Below are 20,908 nucleotides of genomic sequence, written 5' to 3' on the forward strand. Positions count from 1 at the left end.
TTTTTTTTACTAGACACTCTTTTATGCCTTTTGAAATTTTTGCTACTCTAATTTTAAGATTCGTAAACTTATTTAAAACTTTCTTAGCCTGGTTGGCCTCCGCGATATGCACTAGCCATGCGTTTTGGTGGGTGTGCTATGTACCAACTGATGAGCCCAACTTAGCATACTGGGGGCAAAACACTGACAACCAGGAATGAGTTAGATGGAAAATTTATAATGTCCAATAACGGACCTTTTATGTTAAGATTACATACCACTTAGTCGAGCAGCTCATCTCCTTTCTCCCAAGTTTTCCCAGCCCAAACTTTGGAACATTTTTGTAACGCTACTCTTTCTTCGGAAATTACCCAGAACAAATTGAGTTGCTTCTCTTTGGATTTTGTCCAGTTTTTGAATCAAGTAATCCTGGTGAGGGTCCCATACACTGGAACCATATTCTAGTTGGGGTCTTACAAGAGACTTATATGCCCTCTCCTTTATATCCTTACTACAACCCCTTAATACCCTCATAACCATGTGCAGAAATCTGTACCCTTTATTTACAATCATATTTTTGTGATTACCCCAATGAAGGTCTTTCCTTTTATTAACATCTAGGTACTTACAATGATCCCCAAAAGGAACTTTCACCCCATCAACGCAGTAATTAAAACTGAGAGGACTTTTCCTATTTGTGAAACTCACAGCCTGACTTTTAACCCCGTTTATCATCATACCATTGCCTACTGTCCATCTCACAATATTATCGAGGTCATTTTGCACTTGCTCACAATCGTGTAACTTATTTATTACTCTGTACAGAATAACATCATCTGAAAAAGGCTTTATTTCTGATTTCACTTCTTTACACATATAATTGATATATATAAGAAAACATAAAGGTCCAATATACTACCTTCAGGAATTCCCGTCTTAATTATAACAGGGTCAGATAAAACTTCGCCTACTCTAATTCTTTGAGATCTGTTTTCTAGAAATATAGCCACTCATTCAGTCACTCTCTTGTCAAGTCCAATTGCACTCATTTTTGCCAGTAGTCTCCCATGATCTACCCTATCAAATGCCTTAGATAGGTCAATCGCGATACAGTCCATTTGACCTCCTGAATCCAGGATATCTACTATATCTTGCTGGAATCCTACAAGTTGAGCTTCAGTGAAATAACCTTTCCTAAACCCAAACTGCCTTCTAGCAAACCAGTTATTAATTTCACAAACATGTCTAATATAATCAGAAAGAATGCTTTTCCAAAGTTTGCATGCAATGCATATCAAACTGACTGGCCTGTAATTTTCAGCTTTATGTCTATCACCCTTTCTTTTATACACAGAGGCTACTATAGGCTCCGTGCGTATAGCAATGTGCTGCTGCTTAGGGGCATCTTCATCAACAGCTGACCATAAGAAGCTGTAATATGTGTGATGTTTACGTACATATATTCAATCATTTTACAGTGGCCCTCTGTTGCTGAATCCCTTTCTATGTTTTTGTCTAAAGCCATTATTAGAATCTAAGACCACATTCCCTATGTGTTGATCCGGTCATGTTTGTGATGTAGATAGCCGCCGTGATGGATCACACTGGCGTGGAGAGTAGAATTTTGTGTCCCTGTACATTCTCTATCCCAAGTTTTGTTTTGTTTTTGACACAGTCCATGATACCTACGTATGTTTTTTCAGCTAATTCCTTATCTCCCCCCCCCCCCCCCCCTTACAATTAATATATCATCCTTCATAGTTTTGGCTTTATTCGATAAAACGACTAGTGGCTGGGTATAAACTGAACCCAATAAATAAATTAAGAAGGAGAATAAGTAGAAGAAGAAGAATAATCATTTTACTATGCTGTCTTCAGATGATTATTTTTTAATGTCATAACCTTCAGGCAGAACTATTTGCTTGTTGTTGGCTGCATTAATAGGTACTGTGATACAAAGGTTTTCTTCACGACCCCATGAAATGCATTTGAAAAGATGGTAGATCATAGCAGTAAGTCGTAAGATGTAATTCGGGACTTATACATTTCAATTCACACGACATAACTCTTTACAACATATAGTTCAACCATTTTACAAATAGGTTAACAATTAGAAACAATTTATTATAGCAATGTTATACGAGGTGTGTTCAAAAAAAGACCGAACTGTGGCTAGAAAAACTTTATTATGTAGCTTACATCATTTCACAGACTGTCCCCTTCAAAATAGTCCCCTGCACTATCAACAGCGTGTTGCCAACGTTTCTTCCACTTTTGGAATGCTTCCTGGAATGCACTTTCTTTGATGGCGCGAAGTTGCCTCGTCGCATTCTCCTTGATCTCTTCAATGTCTTGGAAACGATGTCCTTTCAAGGTGGTTTTCAATTTGGGGAATAAGAAAATGTCTGCTGGAGCCAAGTCGGGAGAATAGGGCGGATGGGGCACAACAGGAATTTGGTGTTTTGCCAGATAACTGCGGACCGAGAGAGAGGCATGTGTTGGCGCATTGTCATGGTGCAACATCCAGGATTTGTTTTTCCACAGTTCAGGTCTCTTCCTGCGCACAGTATCTCTCAAATGTGTTAAAACATTCTGGTACAGTTCTTTTTCACTGTCTGGCCTCGGGGTACAAACTCGTGATGGACAATGCCTTTCCAATCAAAAAACACAATCAGCATCACCTTGATGTTTGAACGACTCATTCGTGCTTTTTTCGGTCAAGGAGAACCTTTCCCCACCCACTGTGATGATTGCCTTTTGATTTCGACATCGTAACCGTACACCCACGTCTCATCTCCAGTGATGATGTTCTTCAGGAAGTTGTCATCAGCATCTGCGTTAGCAAGCATTTCCTGACTGATGCTGACTCGGTTCTCTTTTTGATCGTCAGTCAGCAAACGAGGGACAAATTTAGCACTGAAGTTTTTCGGTTAAAATTGCATGACATGATCCTACGCTGATGCACACCTGATCAGCAACCTCTCGGACTGTCAAACGACGATTTCCACGAATCACTTCACAAACTCTCTCGACATGGCGGTCGTCTGTTGGTGTGGAAGGTTGCTCAGGCCTAGGGTCTTCAGTGACAGACGATCTACCGTCTTTGAAACGTTTAAACCACTCGTAGCATTGTGTACGACTCATGCATTCCTCCCCATATGTTAGCTTCAACATTTCAAATGTTTCCACAAACGTTTTCCCAACTTTGAAGCAGAAATTCACGCACACGCGTTGTTCCTCAAGCTGTTTCATTATAGAATTCGACGAACATGTGACACACGCAATCACTTCAGAGGCTCTAACTCAACTGATAATGCAGGCAATGGAATGCGGAAAGCAGCGGTCTGTTGTCAGAAGTTGCCGCTAGGCGCCGCCACAGTCGCAACTCGCTCAATGTTGCGGTTTGCGCGCAGTTTACAAAGTTCGATCTTTTTTTGAACACACTTCGTATTTGCAAAGCAAGCTGCAGTAGGTCATCTTTTTTAGAGCACACACATCATAATAAATACAGATTGTATTGTATTGCCATAGTCTTAATTATAACCAGAGTCCGACTCGTTGGTTGAATGGTCAGCGTACTGGACTTCGGTTCAGAGGGTCCCAGGTTCGATTTCCGGTATGGTTGAGGATTTTAATCGCTTCTGATTAATTCTTCTAGCTCAAGGACTGGGTGTTTGTGCCCGTCCCAACACTCTCCTCTTCATATTCACACAACACACTACACTACCAACCACCACAGAAACATACAATAGTGATTACATCCCTCCGTATAGGGTTGGCATCAGTAAGGGCATCCGGCTGTAAAACAGGGCCAAATCCACATGTGCGACGCAGTTCGCACTCGCGACCCACACGTGTGGGAAAAGCGATAGGAAAATAAGAAGTCTTAATTATAATAATAATAATAATAATAATAATAATAATAATATATCATACTGTACTATAGACCGAATTGTGAAATTTTATAGTATTCCGTTACAACCTAACGACATGGATTTGGAAAGGCAGTAGTAGACACATATAATTATACAAATAGGCCTCCATTACGCAATATCAGTAGCTCACAGAAATACCTTATTTTACATCCGTAAATTCATGCCTTTGTCCCGAGGTGGTGCATTTCCTTTCAAGCACTCCCCTAATGGTAATGATCTGCATGCACCGTTTTAACCACATACCGACCCTCATGCCAATCTTAAGTTTCTGGCAGTGTCTCAGGATTCAACCCCGGGCCTCCAAGGAAGGTAGCTAGTAGCACCAACCGTTATATTACAGAGCTGGACTTGATCATATTATAAATACAGACACACAATATAAATAATCACTTATTGGCAACTTTAAGTGATTCTGAACTTTTCTTCTCATGAATAATTTTTGATAGTGTACATGCGGTTTCAATATCAGGAATTTCAGTATGTCCAACATCAAGCCTGACCCTTTTTATCAGAAGAAGTTCCTCTACTCTCTTCCTCCTGTTGTAATTCTCTTTCCCTACATTTGAGATGCAAGGTCGGGACCATTCACACGGTCGATCAGTACGCAAGATGACATGTTCTGTGCAAACTGCATAAACAGCAGCTGAAATATGCTTTCATTTCATGGGAACAATTATTATTCGCCTTCATGAAATAATAACGATTTTTATCAAGGCCTTCCCTACAAAACATGTTTAAAAGTAGTTAAAATTTAAAATAAATCGCCTCTCTAGCAGCATTAACCTACGCTAACATGATATCGTATTAGAAATAGACCAAGGATATTTTTCTGGAGACAGCATTGTTGAATATGTATATGCACACTAATCTCGTTATCACAACTACTATTACATAAACAAATTCGTTGCCTCTATCGTGAAATGGTGTATCTAGTGAACCATTGTTTCTTTCTGATCACATTTGCAGTTATTGCTCTGTTGCTATTTCCTGCAAACTGTTTTTCTTGTTAATTTATTACATGATCACTTTCTGCAAGTTTGGAATAATGTGGCCAAGTGTTGTTGCATAAAACACTCTGAAATCACACTGTTATTATTTAATTGACTATGGCAGCACACGGTGAGACGACAGCGGATATGTGCGCGGTGAAACGCATTAACTTACAATGTTTGCCACTCACAGTGCAGCGGTGCATTTCTCCCATCAGCGCATGGAGCCTATAGCAACTCTCCATTCATTTGGTATAGCTCCTTCATGCAAACAATAATCAAATAAGTACTTCAGATATGTTACTATATCCCAACCCATCTGTCTTTAGTATATCCTCTGAAACCTTATCAATTCCAAGTGCTTTTCTAGTTTTCAACTTTTGTATCTTACTGTAAATGTCATTGTTGTCATAGGTAAATTTTAATGCTTCTTTAGTATTAGTCACCTCCTCTATCTGGACATAATCTTTGTAAACAACAATCTTTACCTACTGCTGCCTGAATACTTCTGCCTTTTGAAGATCCTTGCATACACACTCCCCTTGTTCATTAATGATTCCTGGAATGTTGTTCTTGGAACCTATTTCTGCCTTAAAGTACCTATACATACTCTTCCATTTATCACTAAAACTTGTATGCCTGCCAGTTATGCTTGCCATCATGTTATCCTTAGCCGACTTCTTTGCTAGATTCAATTTCCTAGTAAGGTCCTTCAGTTTCTCCTTACTTCCACGGCCATTTCTAAATCTATTTCTTTCCCCTTTGACTGCCAGCCTCTTACATGGTGTCCATGTTCTGTAGCGCCAAGGCCTAATGTGCACCTTTTGCCTTTCAGTGAATTATTCGTACGGTAGTAACTTTTGTTCAATGTATGTAAATTGGATGGGCATTTTTTGTTTTGAAGGTAATGCTTTGGGCATTTTATTGATGTAAATTATTGCACCTTTATTTTATAAATTTTTATTTTATGAAATGATAATTCAAATATTTTCTTTCTTTGAAAAAAAGTATTTCATGATTAAAAAATGTTAAGAAAAATATTTTTACTATCAAAAACTGCATTTTTTAGAGAGGTGGTGTTTCCTATGCCACATATAAAAAATAGAGCTTTATGTACAATATTATTATTATTATTATTATTATTATTATTATTATTATTATTATTATTATTATTATTATTATTATTATTATTATTATTATTATTATTACATTAACGTTAAATTTTCTAATCTTATATTATATGCTAATGGCTGGTGTTTTAAGTAAAAAAATGATTACTAATGTCTATTTCACACAAACTGAACACTCAAAAATTCACTTTTTGCCTTAAAAATATGATACAGGAAACTATTTACTAATATTTACACATGTTTATGACATGCTCTAGCAAATGTGCTTAGGGAGGCACAAAGGGTGTACACCCTTCTGACACTGTTTACAAATGTATCTCGTCTTTTTCCTTTTACCACCCTAACTAGTTCTAATCTAACTCTTTTCCAGTAAAAGAGTAAGGGGTTCGTTGCCCGCCTGCGGGAGCTGAATTGCTGCTTGTTCACCAAGCCACTCAGCAGCAAGTTCCTCAACTAATGAAATTGTGAAGTCAAGTCTTGATAGGGGTTTGTCTGTATTATCTTTATACAAAATGTACAAGTTGATTCTTCCAAAAATGTGAAAATTCACTTTTTTCAATACTTTAGTGTCTGGTGCTCATCTAAATAGCAGTATAGCATTTGATCTGATGAGTCAACTCCGCCCATATAAGAATTGTACTGCCGAATAACAGATGGCTTGCTGGTTATAAATAACTTTTTTCCTTTCTTCTTTGAATTCATTTCACTTTTTACCTTGGTCTTTGTAGACAGGAGAAGTACTAGCTAGTGCTAACACCTGTCAGCAGACTTACTCCCGCCAACTACTACTACAAAAAAATCAGCTTCTACAAGGTTATCAGTGCTACCAACTTTAAAATGTGTTGTATATAGTATTATTCAATCCAGTACTAGTCCAAAACATGTATTATACATTATTAAAATGAATAAATAACTTGGAGGATATTTTTTGCCGGAATGTCCGATCAATCGGACGTTGGTGCTTTTAGACTGAACCTCGAACGCCCAATCAGTCGGACGTTGGCGGTTAAAGGGTTAAGATCTTTTGAGGGTTACTTGTTACCCGTTGGAATAGATCATACAGCCAGTATCTCAACGCCAAGTATTGGGCGGCAATAAATAACCTGACTCTCAACAGGGCCCAGCAGTTTCAAGCTGAGGAGCTCTTTTAGTTGGGTGATGGTCTATCCCCCTGTGGAGGAAATGCCATTGAAATCTAGCAGGCAGCATCTGTTCTCCAAGTTAGAGACGGCCTCATTGAAACCTGGCAGTTAAGTATAAATAACCTTTAGGTGTGTTGAGCCCACCGTTATAATAGCCTAGATGAAGCATCAAAGTAGATCAGGACAAAGAGCTAGGTAGTATCCCAGAAGGTATGCTCATTTCTTGTGTCTCCAAGGAGGTGCGAGAAGTGGATGGAGGACAATGAACCACTGCCAGACTCAGGAGCTCCCTGAATAAGGGTAAAGGAAGAAGTAGATGCATATATGAATGAATTTTTGAATCTACCATCATCAGGGTTAAATAGTAATGCTGTAATTTCATATTGTATTGTGATGTAAGTAACCCGCATGGTGGCCATGATCTTTAAGGCATTAAAATCTAAACTGTCTGACACTGAGGTTAGCTGATTCGAGTCCCATTGGTCAAAAAAAATTTCACTATCAGAATGTTGGCCGGTAGGGTAGGGGAGGTGGTGGTATACAATTTCTAATCACTAGATTGCGTGCCAAAAGCCTGGTCATAAAAAGCTGCCACGACAGATTCATCTCACCTCATACCCGACTCCATAAAGAAACAGGACAAGGGTTGGACAAACAACATCGTGATGTAAGTGAAGTATATATATTAAAAAATCCCAGTATTGATCAGATTTATCCATTCTTAGCTCCTTCGTGCAAACACTAATCAAATACATGCTTCAGATATGGTACTACATCACGGTTCATATATGACTCAGTAGTTGAAAAACCTGATATGAAATTTTCATTACCTATGTTGCTAAGAGCTGTTGGTTAACATTATTGAGATTTATTTTTGATGTTATATATATCATAAGATATGAAGTATTGGAATGTAACTCATTGAATATTTTGTCTTGTTGTAGGCTATTGAATGTGGACATAAAGAATGTGTTCATTTAATGTTGGAGAGAGGCGTTGATTTAAATACTATCGACTATAGTGGTAATTCTGGCCTCCACACAGCAGCTAAGCAGGGATTCTATGAAATAGCATCTCTGCTCTTGAAACAAGGTGCTAATTTTGAGAGTTCCAACAATGTGAGTATATTTGAAAAATATGTACTTTCCATTCAAAGTGTAATATAAGAATACATTTTATTATTATTATTTTTGTTATAATTTTACAGTTTTGTCTTAAAAGTCTATTCTGTTCCTTAATCAGAATATGGAGGCTCTGCAGTTTTCAGTTCATTTTAGGTCATTAGTAGTTAGTATATCATAATGCCTATTCCTATCACTAGCCATTGTCTTATACTGGCTTCTTAAGTGCTGAAAGTAGTAATATATGTATGGTATTCTGTCTACAGGCATATTTTTACATAGTATTGGCTCTCCACATATTTCTGTCCTCTGCTAATCTCTTGGTCTCCTACCACTTGTACTACTTTTACTGTAACAACATAACTTTAGTTAATTAAGTTGTTTCAGATATAATACTGTTACCATATGTTTTCTTTTGCAGGTAGTTTGTAAATGTGTTACTCAAAATTAGTTTTGGTAGACTGAAGAAGAATTTAACAGTTATAAATTAACTGAGTTGAAACTGAATAGAATTACAAAAAAAAAAGTTATTTTGTTGCATCTAAGAATACAGCATCATAGTAAGAGAATATAGGGAGAACTTATGTTTATATAAGCCTGACTTTCATATTCAGTGGTAATATGTTTTGGTGGTATTATAGATGATGGAGTGAGACATATTCTCTATTACAGATACAAGTGACATGTTCATTCCAATTTAGATTTTCATTTATAATAACCTAGATTATTTACCAAACTTTCATAAGGAATTTTGGTACCAGATAGAGTGAGTGAAGGGATGTAGAAAGTCTTTGCCGTATTTATGAATTTCTATTGTCCAACTATAATGGCTTTTGTCTTAAGGGATTTATAAATATATAATTTTCACAAGCATATGATGATATATTTTGTAAGTCAGCATTCATTCTGTCAATTGTTACGTAAATATCTCCCAGTTTCATGTGATAATATATTTGATGGCCATCAGCATTTATATGGTAATTGCAATATTTCAGTCGATATGCTATGTCGTTTATGTACAAAGTAAAAGACAAAGGTCCAAGTACAGAGCCTTGTGGTACTCTGGTGTGTTTCATTGCCCATTGAGAAGTCTTATTCTGTACTCAAAAGGATTATTGGTACAATTATCACCTCTTCACAGTGCCATAATCTTTCAATATGTTCTGCCAGTGGTGTATACTTGTTGATTTTCTCAGTATACTTCTCATGGCAGTTCCCATTGTTGTTGTTGTTGTTGTTGTTGTTATTATTATTATTATTATTATTATTATTATTATTATTATTATTATTATTATTATTATTATTATTATTTGGTAATTTGCATATAATTTTGGATAATATATATAATAAGGAAAAGATTAATTCATTTTGGTAGTGCATTTATCTCCTACTTTCTGATTATATGATTGTTACTCTGTTTTCTCTCTGTAGCTGGGAGAGTCTCCCTTGCATATTGCAACTCAGGAAGAACATCGTGACCTGGTGGAGCTTTTACTTCGGTACGGCAGTTCTGTAAATGTAGTCGACCGAGATAACAGAACCCCGCTGATGTTTGCTGCAAAATGTGGAAACATGCATCTTGTCCAGCTCTTCCTAGAATATGGTGCTCAACGTAAAGTCCAAGACTCAAATGGTATTTGTCTTTCACCCCCATCCCCCCACCACGTATAAAATCATATCAAAAGAAAAGAGCAATTTTCCTTATAAACATGACTGTAAATATTGGCACCCTTGAATATTCTCAGCTCAGTTCTTTTCTACAGTATTAAACTTTAAAACAAAATAATCTCCAGATCTATAACCAAATTGTAATCCTGATTGGAAACTATACTTTACTGAAGATAGAATTTTCAGACAAGGAATTAACAAATTAATGATTTTGTTTTGATTCCAAACTTAGAGGTCAGATGTGTTTTGAGAATATTCTTAGTCACTTTGTTCTAAGGTGAGAAATATTTTAACAGTATTTTAGACTTGAGCTTTTGTTGCCAATAGTAATACTTCGTGCATTTCCTTTAGTGTACCCCTTTCCCAAAGGTTTGGGAAATTTACTGTCATACATATTAGATCCTTGCCATAAGCTACCATTGTCAACAGCTGTAATTATGATTTTTACGCAAAACTGAAGCAGGCCCCTTCAATCACTACTGATTTGCACTTAGGGTAGTCACCCAGGTGGCAGATTCCCTATCTGTTATTTTCCTAGCCTTTTCTTAAGTGAATTCAAGGAAATTGAAAATTTATTGAACATCTCCCTTGGTAAGTTATTCCAGTCCCTAACTCCCCTTCCTATAAATGAATATTTGCCCCAATTTGTCCTCTTGAATTCCAACTTTATCTTCATATTGTGATCTTTCCTACTTTTAAAGACACCACTCAAACTTATTTGTCTACTAATGTCATTCCACACCAAATCTCCACTGACAGCTCGGAACATACCACTTAGTACAATTTACGAACTTCATCGTATAGATCCGTACTGATACTGTTAAAACGAAGAAACAATGTTAGGTTTTGGCCCACCCAATCAGTACGCATCACTTTACAAGTGAAAACTATTTAATATATAAATAATAATAATATATAATTATAATATATATATTTAATGTTTTTATATTACCAAAATATTATGTTTAATATGTTTTTATATTAAACTAGCTGATGTACCCGTGCTTCGCTACGGCATTCTCAGAAATACTGCCTTTATGGTTTTCTAACTGAAGTCAACATAGGTCATTAAAAAAACGTCAGTAGGAATGTAGCGATTAAAAGCAATGTTCTCATAAAAAATACTCGATCTACTGAAAAACTGCATATTTCCTCGCTTTTAATGAACAGTACTACAGTGCCGATCTGAGAGTCCAAAGTCCCAGTGCTGGAATGACCAGGCCGCAGTTAGCCGTGAACACTCCTCTGCCATTATGTATCAGTCAATCAATACTGATCTTCATTTAGGACAGTCACCCAGGTGGCAAATTTCCTACCATTTTCTTAAATGATTTCAAAGAAATTTGATATTTATTGAAAATCTCCTTTGGTAAGTTAATCCAATCCCTAAATCCCCTTCCTATAAATGAGTACTTGTCCCAATTTGTCCTCTTGAATTCCAACTTTATCTTCATATTGTGATCTTTCCTACTTTTAAAGACACCACTCAAACCTATTCGTCTACTAATGTCATTCCACGCCATCTCTCCGTTGACAGCTCGGAACATACCACTTATTACACATGATAAAATTCATTCTTGGGTCCGTAAAGAAAGTATTGTATTGAATGTATTGTATTGAATAGGTGGGTGAACAATATAAACATTCTAGTGTTATTTAATACATACCACTTAGTCAAGAAGCTCGTGTAAGTGTGCAAACTGCTTATTCTAATCAGTGCCATGGAGTAGGGACTGAATAGCTCGAATGCTATGATGAACCAATGTGTTACATACCTGTAGTATCAGAATATTTATGAACGTGAGGAATGGCATGCTAAGGAAGAAAGTTATCTCACTCCCCCAGCTACTTCCCGCCAATATTCAGGCAAGCTGTTATACACGGTATGACCGGGCGAGTTGGCCGTGTGGTTAGGGGTGCACAGCTGTGAGTTTACATCCTGGAGATAGTGGGTTCGAACCCCACTGTTGGCAGTCCTGAAGATTGATTTCCGTGGTTTCCCATTTTCACACCAGGCAAATGCACGGGCTGTGCCTTTATTTGGGCCACAGCCGCTTTCTTCCCCCTCCTACTCCTGTCCTATCCCATCATCACCATGGGACCTATCTGTGTCGGTTCGCAACAGTAATCCCATCTATCGGAGATGAGTGACAAGATAAGACATAAAGCACATCACAACAAACAATGGTCAATGTAATGTTATTGTTGATGAATTTTATGACCTTTCTATATTGTAGGCCTTCACATTTAGTTTTCTTTCAACTCTGTGATATTAGAGTCCCTTATAAAATTATTTATAGCGTAGACTGCAGTTCCTTATTCCCCAACTTTACAAACGATTTCCATTAAATTCTGTTCGCCCATTTTCTCGGCACTGATATGGACTTCAGCAACAAAAATTCAAATTCATGAATATCTCTGTTATCATAGCCGCTATGGTAAAATGTATAAGACATAAATGATCGGAAATTTAATGCTATATAACTTTAGTTATGTGGTATTTATCGACTGGACCACTAATAACATAAATATTGGAGAATTAAATTTTAGTCCTTCCCCTAAACTACCACTTCTCTCAGTGTGAATAAAATTATTCATGGCCTAGATTGTAACGACTTATTCCCCAACTTCGCATACCGATTTTCATTATGATAGGACCGCTAATAACATAAATATTTGAAAATTAAATTTTAGGACTTCCCTTAAACTACAATTTCTCTCAGCGTGAATAAAATTATTTATGGCCTAGATTGTAGCGACTCATTCCCCGACTTTGCATACCGATTTTCATTCAATTCTCCTTAGCCATTTTCTAGTGATGTGTGTACATACATACATACATACATACATACATACATACATACATACATACATACATACACTGACTGACAGAGCAAATGCAACACCAAGAAGGAGTGGTCAGAACTTTATGCCAATTGCAGGGTAGACTGACGTCACTGAGGTATGCTCATGATGTGAAATGCGCCGCTGTGCTGCGCACGTAGCGAACGATAAATGGGACACGGCGTTGGCGAATGGCCCACTTCGTACCATGATTTCTCAGCCGACAGTCATTGTAGAACGTGTTGTCGTGTGCCACAGGACACGTGTATAGCTAAGAATGCCAGGCCGCCGTCTACGGAGGCATTTCCAGCAGACAGACGACTTTACGAGGGGTATGGTGATCGGGCTGAGAAGGGCAGGTTGGTCGCTTCGTCAAATCGCAGCCGATACCCGTAGGGATGTGTCCACGGTGCAGCGCCTGTGGCGAAGATGGTTGGCGCAGGGACATGTGGCACGTGCGAGGGGTCCAGGCGCAGCCCGAGTGACGTCAGCACGTGAGGATCGGCGCATCCGCCGCCAAGCGGTGGCAGCCCCACACGCCACGTCAACCGCCATTCTTCAGCATGTGCAAGACACCCTGGCTGTTCCAATATCGACCAGAACAATTTCCCGTCGATTGGTTGAAGGAGGCCTGCACTCCCGGCGTCCGCTCAGAAGACTACCATTGACTCCACAGCATAGACGTGCACGCCTGGCATGGTGCCGGGCTAGAGCGACTTGGATGAGGGAATGGCAGAACGTCGTGTTCTCCGATGAGTCATGCTTCTGTTCTGTCAGTGATAGTCACCGCAGACGAGTGTGGCGTCGGCGTGGAGAAAGGTCAAATCCGGCAGTAACTGTGGAGCGCCCTACCGCTAGACAACGCGGCATCATGGTTTGGGGCGCTATTGCGTATGATTCCACGTCACCTTTAGTGCGTATTCAAGGCACGTTAAATGCCCACCGCTACGTGCAGCATGTGCTGCGGCCGGTGGCACTCCCGTACCTTCAGGGGCTGCCCAATGCTCTGTTTCAGCAGGATAATGCCCGCCCACACACTGCTCGCATCTCCCAACAGGCTCTACGAGGTGTACAGATGCTTCCGTGGCCAGCGTACTCTCCGGATCTCTCACCAATTGAACACGTGTGGGATCTCATTGGACGCCGTTTGCAAACTCTGCCCCAGCCTCGTACGGACGACCAACTGTGGCAAATGGTTGACAGAGAATGGAGAACCATCCCTCAGGACACCATCCGCACTCTTATTGACTCTGTACCTCGACGTGTTTCTGCGTGCATCGCCGCTCGCGGTGGTCCTACATCCTACTGAGTCGATGCCGTGCGCATTGTGTAACCTGCATATCGGTTTGAAATAAACATCAATTATTCGTCCGTGCCGTCTCTGTTTTTTCCCCAACTTTCATCCCTTTCGAACCACTCCTTCTTGGTGTTGCATTTGCTCTGTCAGTCAGTGTACATACATACATACATACAGAAAGAAAGACAGACAGACAGACAGAAATTATGGAAAATTAAAAAATGCAATTCCTTGTTACTGTGGACAGGACCGATACATAAATACCATCCTTTTCAAATTCTGAGCAATGTACAGATAAAACTCTTATTTTATATATATAGATAGTTTTCACTTGTAAAGTGATGTGTATTGATTGGGTGGACCAAAACCAAACATTATTTCTTAGTTCTTACATACCACTTAGTCGAGTAGCTCGTCTCCTGTCTCCCATGTCTTCCCAGCCCAAACTTTGCAACATTTTTGTAACGCTACTCTTTTATCTCAAATCACCCAGAACAAATCAAACCTTTTGTAAAGAATTTCCATCCGCATGAAAATGTTCCAGATTGCTGATGTACTTAAATCTATGAATAACAGATTGTTCAAACATTTTGGAATTACTATTGTTTACAATAATGTTTAAAATATAAATATTCAAAGCATTTTCTCACTCTCTGATCTTCGTGGACAAAGGATCTGAATTTTATTCCATACTCTTTTGAGTGAATTTTGTGTATTTGGACAAAATAAGAATATAAAATTTTCAGTAACCATCTCAGAATCCTTTTCAAATCTCTTAGAAGATCATTAAAAAAAAAATGGTTATGAATTATTATTTTTTAAATTCTTGTAACACAGAACATATAGAACTTTCTTCAGGAATGGTTTTTCAAGCTGCTTAAATGTGTTGTGAAACTTGGAAGCTTATTTTTTGCTGTAACTCACTTACAAAATTTTCCATTGCTTCTTTCCCATTTGAATGACAATGAATTCCAGCATCTGAGGTTCATAAGGCTATAATATGTGACATACTTTGCCAAAATCCAACAGAAATTGTGTTCTCCATTTCTAAACAACACAGATTTCATTCTTCCAGTGCGGATATTACGTACCTTCTACTTCCATAATCCTCCTGTAGTGAATTGTCAGAAATAAATATTGCATTCGAAGTACATAAAAATGTGTAAGTTCCAACATCGTGAAATAATACTAAACAATCAAAATCGACCTTCAACATATTAGGTCGCATTACGTACATATAGTACATGTTGAAGAGATGTTAAGTACAGAACAAAAATGGTCAACCGGATACCAGTGGGATTTTAACATTTTTCATGATTTTATCTTTGTCTGGTTAATTCCTCAAGGCCAGGGGCTGGGGTTTGTGTTTGTCTTGTTATACATCTTCATTTGGACACATCACACAAAAACTACCACAGAAACATAACTGTTTGGCATCAGGGAATGTATCAATTCTTAAAAATGGGCGAAGAAGAAGAAGACTGCCTGGCTCCTTGGCTGAATGGTCAGCATAATGGCCTTTGGTTCAGAGGGCCCCAGCTTTCATTCCCAGGAATTTCAACCATGTTTAGTTAAATCTTCTGGCTCGGGGGCTGGGTGTTTCTGATTGCCTTAATACACATCTTCATTTATACACAACATATTACACTATTAACCACAGTAGGAAGATTCAAAAATGAATGCAGCCCCTCCACATAAGGGTGATGATGATGATGATGATGATGATGATGATGATGATGATGATGGTTATTATTATTATTATTATTATTATTATTATTATTATTATTATTATTATTATTATTATTATTATTATTATTATTATTATTATTATTATTATTATTATTGTCTGTTTCACCCACTTTGGGGTACGATAAATCAATCAATGGTTACTGAGTCGTGTTTTTCTGTCCTCCCAGTACTATTTCATCCTTTCAGATATTGCTTTCCTCTCTTCTTCAGAAATTCTGTATAGTCGTTTGGGCTTCACCCTGTCCTGAAACCTCTTTATTTTATCTTTGGTTATTTTTTTTTTGCGGATCCATCTACAAGCATCTCTTCTGTAATTTGGAACTCTCATAGGTCCTTCTCAGTTTCTTTAAACCAATTCGGCTTGGTTTTCTTATTGCAGAAATAGTCGAAGATCCTTTTAGTTATCCTTTTCGGCTCCTTTGTTAGGATGTGGCCGTAGAAGTCAATTCTCCATTTCCTTATTGTGTTGGAAAGCCTTTCTGTTTTCCTATACAGGGTTTCATTGCTGATGTGTGAAAGTTTGTTAATATGAAATTTGGGACCTAGAATTTTTCATAGTATTTTCCTTTCCTTGATCTCCAACTTTTCCATTGGACCATATGTAGTTATAGACAGTGTTTCTGCAGCATAAAGGGCTTCTGGCTTGACTACTGTGTGTTATAGGTGTCTTTTGTATGCTGGAAGGCTGTTTCTATTTTGGTTCATCGAGATTCCATTGCTTTCTTCTCAAGACCATTCCAACTGATCCATTCACCAAGGTATTTGAAATCCCTGACGATATCTATTTTTTGTTCCCCCACTTTCAAATATTTTGGAGGATTCTTAATGTTGGTTATTATTTTGGTCTTTCCAAAGGCAATTTTGTGACCTATCTTCTCTGCTTGCTTCAGCGGTTCAATGGACTTCTCCTTGGCTTCCTTCCACGTCTCAACTAGTAAGGCCATGTCGTTTGCGAAAGCTAAACATTTGATCTTGATACCCTTGTTTACCGATCCCAATCGAATTCCACCACTGGTTGTCTTATCCCATTCTCTGACTACCTTCTCCAAGGCACAGCTAAACAGTATGGGGGACAGTCCATCACTCTGTCGGACACCAGTTTTGATCTCAAAAGGAGCCGACAATTCTCCCATGCATTTGTCTTTGGAAAATGTATTAGTGAGAGGTTCCCTAATGAGGTTTGTTGTTTTGTTGTCTAGGCCAAATTCTTTGAGTACAGAAAGGAGATTTTCCCAGTCTAGTGAGTCATACGCCTTTATTATTATTGTTGTTGTTGTTGTTGAAAAGGCACAATGTTTTGGAAAGTAATAAGGTCAGCAGGGTTTATATTAGAATGACACTATTACATATGTAAATCATAGATAGATGCAGTGAAAACAATAGACATGGAAATTACAATCATGACGTGTCAGAATGGAAAAAGAAACCGTAGTGTTGATGGTGGCTCAGCCAGATTCATATGAATATATATAAATAGTCTCAGCACCCACTCTCGAAGGCTGAACCTGCTTCAACGTTTCAGTCTTCTGACACCCAGACACACTAAGCACTTCCAGTGCTTATCCTTCGGTAGTCCCTTGGTTAATATGTCTGCAGGCATCTTCTCAGTTGACAAGTATTCAAGATGAATGTCCCCAGATGAAAGAACTTCTCGTACAAAATGATGTCGCACATCAATGTGCTTAGTCCGCGAGTGGAAAACAGGATTTCCAGCAAGCTTCTGAGTTCCAATGTTGTCGTTATATAGCTGTACAGTCGACATGCTGTTAATGCCTATCTCCCTTGCTAGTCATAGTAAGTGCACTGCCTGTTTTGAAGCCTCACTCAAGGCCATATATTCAGCCTCCGTTGAGGTCAGTGCCACTGTCCGTTGTTTCCTGGATTCCCAAGATATGATTCTGCTATACATTGTAAAGGCGAAGCCAGTGTATGACCTGCGATCGTTGATGCATGCAGCCAAATCAGCATCTACATAGCCAGTTAAGTTACTGGTATCGCTTCCAAAGGTGATTTCCACATCAGAAGAACCCTTCAGGTACCTCAGTACCCTCTTTGCCGCTTGCCATTGTTCTTTGCCAAAAGAATCATTGTATTGACTTAAGACACTCACTGTATGAGATATGTCTGGACGCGTTGCAGTTGATAGGTACATAAGAGCACCTATGAGCTCTCTGTAGAGGGTCCTCTTGCCATCATCCTTGGACCAAGTACTTGATCTTGACAGTTTAATTCCAGCTTCAATTGGTGTGGCCATGGGCTTGCTATCAGACATTCAAAAGCGATCTAAGATGTCCATAACGTAACCTTTCTGTTTCAAGGTGATACCGGATTCATCTCGAGAAAACTCTTACTGAGACAGTACTTAATGTCTCCTAGGTTTTTGACCTCAAACAACTTTTATAGAAATTTGTGGACCTCGTCAATTTCTCTCGAGTGACAAAACTAAAATGTCATCAACATGAACTATGATTAGGAGACCATCAGCATCTGAACCCTTCACATAGACTCTCGAATCGCTGGTCGTTGGTTTGACACCAAGCTTTAGTATTTCTCGTTCAAGTGTTTGTGCCAATAGCGGCTAGCCTGCTTCAAGCCATGCAGAGTCTTTTTAATATGGCACACACAATCCTTGCTCAGCATCTTCAGCATCCTCTTAGCTTCAGCTATGATCTCGGATGTTGCATTGCTTTCCTGTACGATGAATTTGAGTATTTCTCTGGTGTAGTTTGGTACCTCCATAAAGATTTCCTCTTCAGCAATTCCATTTAAGTATGCAGTTGCTACATCGAATTGTCAGACATACATTCCATGATTAGCAGCAAGCACAATAGCCATTCGTATTGAACTGAGTCATGCTACTGGTGAGAACGTTTCAGTATAATCTAGGCATCTGGGAAAACACCCTGACCATGACTCTAGCCTTCCTTCTTTTGATCTCGCCATTTGCTCCATACTTATTCCTAAGGACTACACAACTTCCAAATGTTGTCCTGTTTTCTGGGCGGTCTACGAGATCCCAGGTCTTGTTTCTTAGAATAGAGAGAAATTCATCTGCCATCGCCAGCATCCACTCATTTTTATCTGGACCTGAAAATGCCATCTGAATTGGAACCTCAGCCAGACATACCAAATCAATTTGTCCTGCACCGTGTTCCTGGTGTAAAGCTTTCGAGGTCTGCCTCATGTTCACGAATGAATCATTTTTGGTCTTCCTGGAGCATATCGAGATTGTCGTGTTTTTCCTTCCGAACTATACGGATCTTTGATGCTTTCTGTACATTCTGTGTGTCTAGGAGTTATGTTTACATTGATGAAAGGATCAACCTGCTCTGGCTCTATCCTGGGATGATTTACATCAGAGAGCTCTACATTTGGGCACTGACTTGGGAAAATATCAAGATCGTATTTTTGCTCTTTTCTGTCTCCTTTCAAAAACTTGACATCACGTGAGATTTCCCCTTTTCATTCCTGTGGCTCAAATTCTGAAACCTTTGGACTGCTCCGCATATCCGAGGAATATGCCCTTTTGTCCCCGAGAATCACATTTTCTTATGTTCGGCGATTGATTTAGGCAGGAGGTTTCACATCCAAATTTTTCAAATTTACAAAAATTTGAAACCTTTCCAGTCCAGGCCGTGTAAGGAGTTCATCCATCCTGTTTACTTGTAGGACATCTGTTCCTAATGTAATTCACTGTTGCAACAGCCTCTGCCCAGAAAGAAGGAGGAAGTCCGGACTGCATTAATAAACATCTGGCCACCTCGACGAGTGTATGATTTTTCCTTTCCGCTACTCCATTTTGTTCTGGGTTACGTGGAATCATCAGGTGTCATAGGATCCCGCAGCTCTTCAGCAGTGCTTCGAATTGGGAATTCACGTACTCCGTACCATTATCACACTGCAAAATCTTTATCTTCACATTTTTCTGTGTTTCCAAACGTTTTCTGAAGTCCTGAAACTCATTAACAACTTCATTTTTCTGACGAAGAAACTTCACTTCGCAGCATCCAGTCACATCATCAATGATGTGATGAAGTAACGCGCATTTCCATTTGAGGAAACCGTCATAGGGCCACTAATTTTGGAATGAATCAATTCCCCTGGTTCCAATCTCCTATCAGACTTCTTCAGAAAAGAGGTACTTGTCATCTTTCCTTGGAGATAGATCTCACATTCAAAATCCTCTTCAGTGTCGATGACTTTGATTCCTTCTATCCTTTTATGCTTCACTGTCTCATGTAGATCCGTTATGTTTAGATGTCCCAATCGAATGTGTCAATCCATAATAGACCCTTTGTGCGTATCTTCAGCTCAGGCAATTTTCCCCTGTTCTTCGGTGTACGACCCATTAACAAAATAAAGTCCGTCTTTTCTATGTGCAACGAATAAGGTACTATCGTTCGCATCTGTAACTCGAGCGGATGTTTTGGCAGACACTACGCGGTGACCCCTGTCTACGATCTTCCCATCTGAGAATAGATTAGTACGCAGATCAGGTACGTATAACGTATCGCATAGGTTGAAACTTTTATCACAACCATCGATGCTTATTGACGTCACAACACCTTTTGCACTTATTTTCATTGTAGAACTGTTCGCTAACTTTAAATTGTCAGAAACATTGGATTCTACTTGTGAAAAATAGTCCAGATATTTACACATTTGCGATGTACAGCCACTGTCGAGGCACCACACTGTATCTGCGTCGCGGTCCATCACGAACTTGCACGAGTAAAAAAGTAAAGGAAAGAAGTAACTTATAAGACAACAAGGCTTATATAAATTGCTTTTTTTTAAAAAATAATTCTTAGTTTCAGCCAACTGAAGTGGAATAAAAATGTAATGTTTTCTCCACAAAGTGCTCCTCCCCGATCACCGCTGCTGTTCTGAAAATTGCCCTTACAAGACAGCACTGAGATTTTAGCTGTTGATATTTTTGATTTCAGTCTCATTTAGAAACATTATCTGAAATTTATGCATTGCTAGAGTTAAAGATATTGTAATTTCTCTCCTCACATTTTCTCAGTTGGTATAATTTCATAAATTCCTTGATC

The 20,908-nt window shown here is 38.7% G+C and overlaps 1 protein-coding gene across 1 annotated transcript in view; it reads left to right on the plus strand.

Moving 5' to 3' along the window:
• LOC136857458 (uncharacterized) overlaps positions 1–20,908 on the plus strand; it is a 374,657-nt gene that overhangs the window by 14,489 nt on the left and 339,260 nt on the right. The window contains exons 2-3 of the mRNA XM_067136132.2: positions 8,120–8,293; positions 9,728–9,929. Of these exons, the coding sequence (XP_066992233.2) occupies positions 8,120–8,293; positions 9,728–9,929 (376 nt within the window). The remainder of the gene's footprint in view (positions 1–8,119; positions 8,294–9,727; positions 9,930–20,908) is intronic.

This window comes from Anabrus simplex, chromosome 1 (assembly GCF_040414725.1).
Source record: "Anabrus simplex isolate iqAnaSimp1 chromosome 1, ASM4041472v1, whole genome shotgun sequence".
NCBI lineage: Eukaryota > Metazoa > Arthropoda > Insecta > Orthoptera > Tettigoniidae > Anabrus > Anabrus simplex.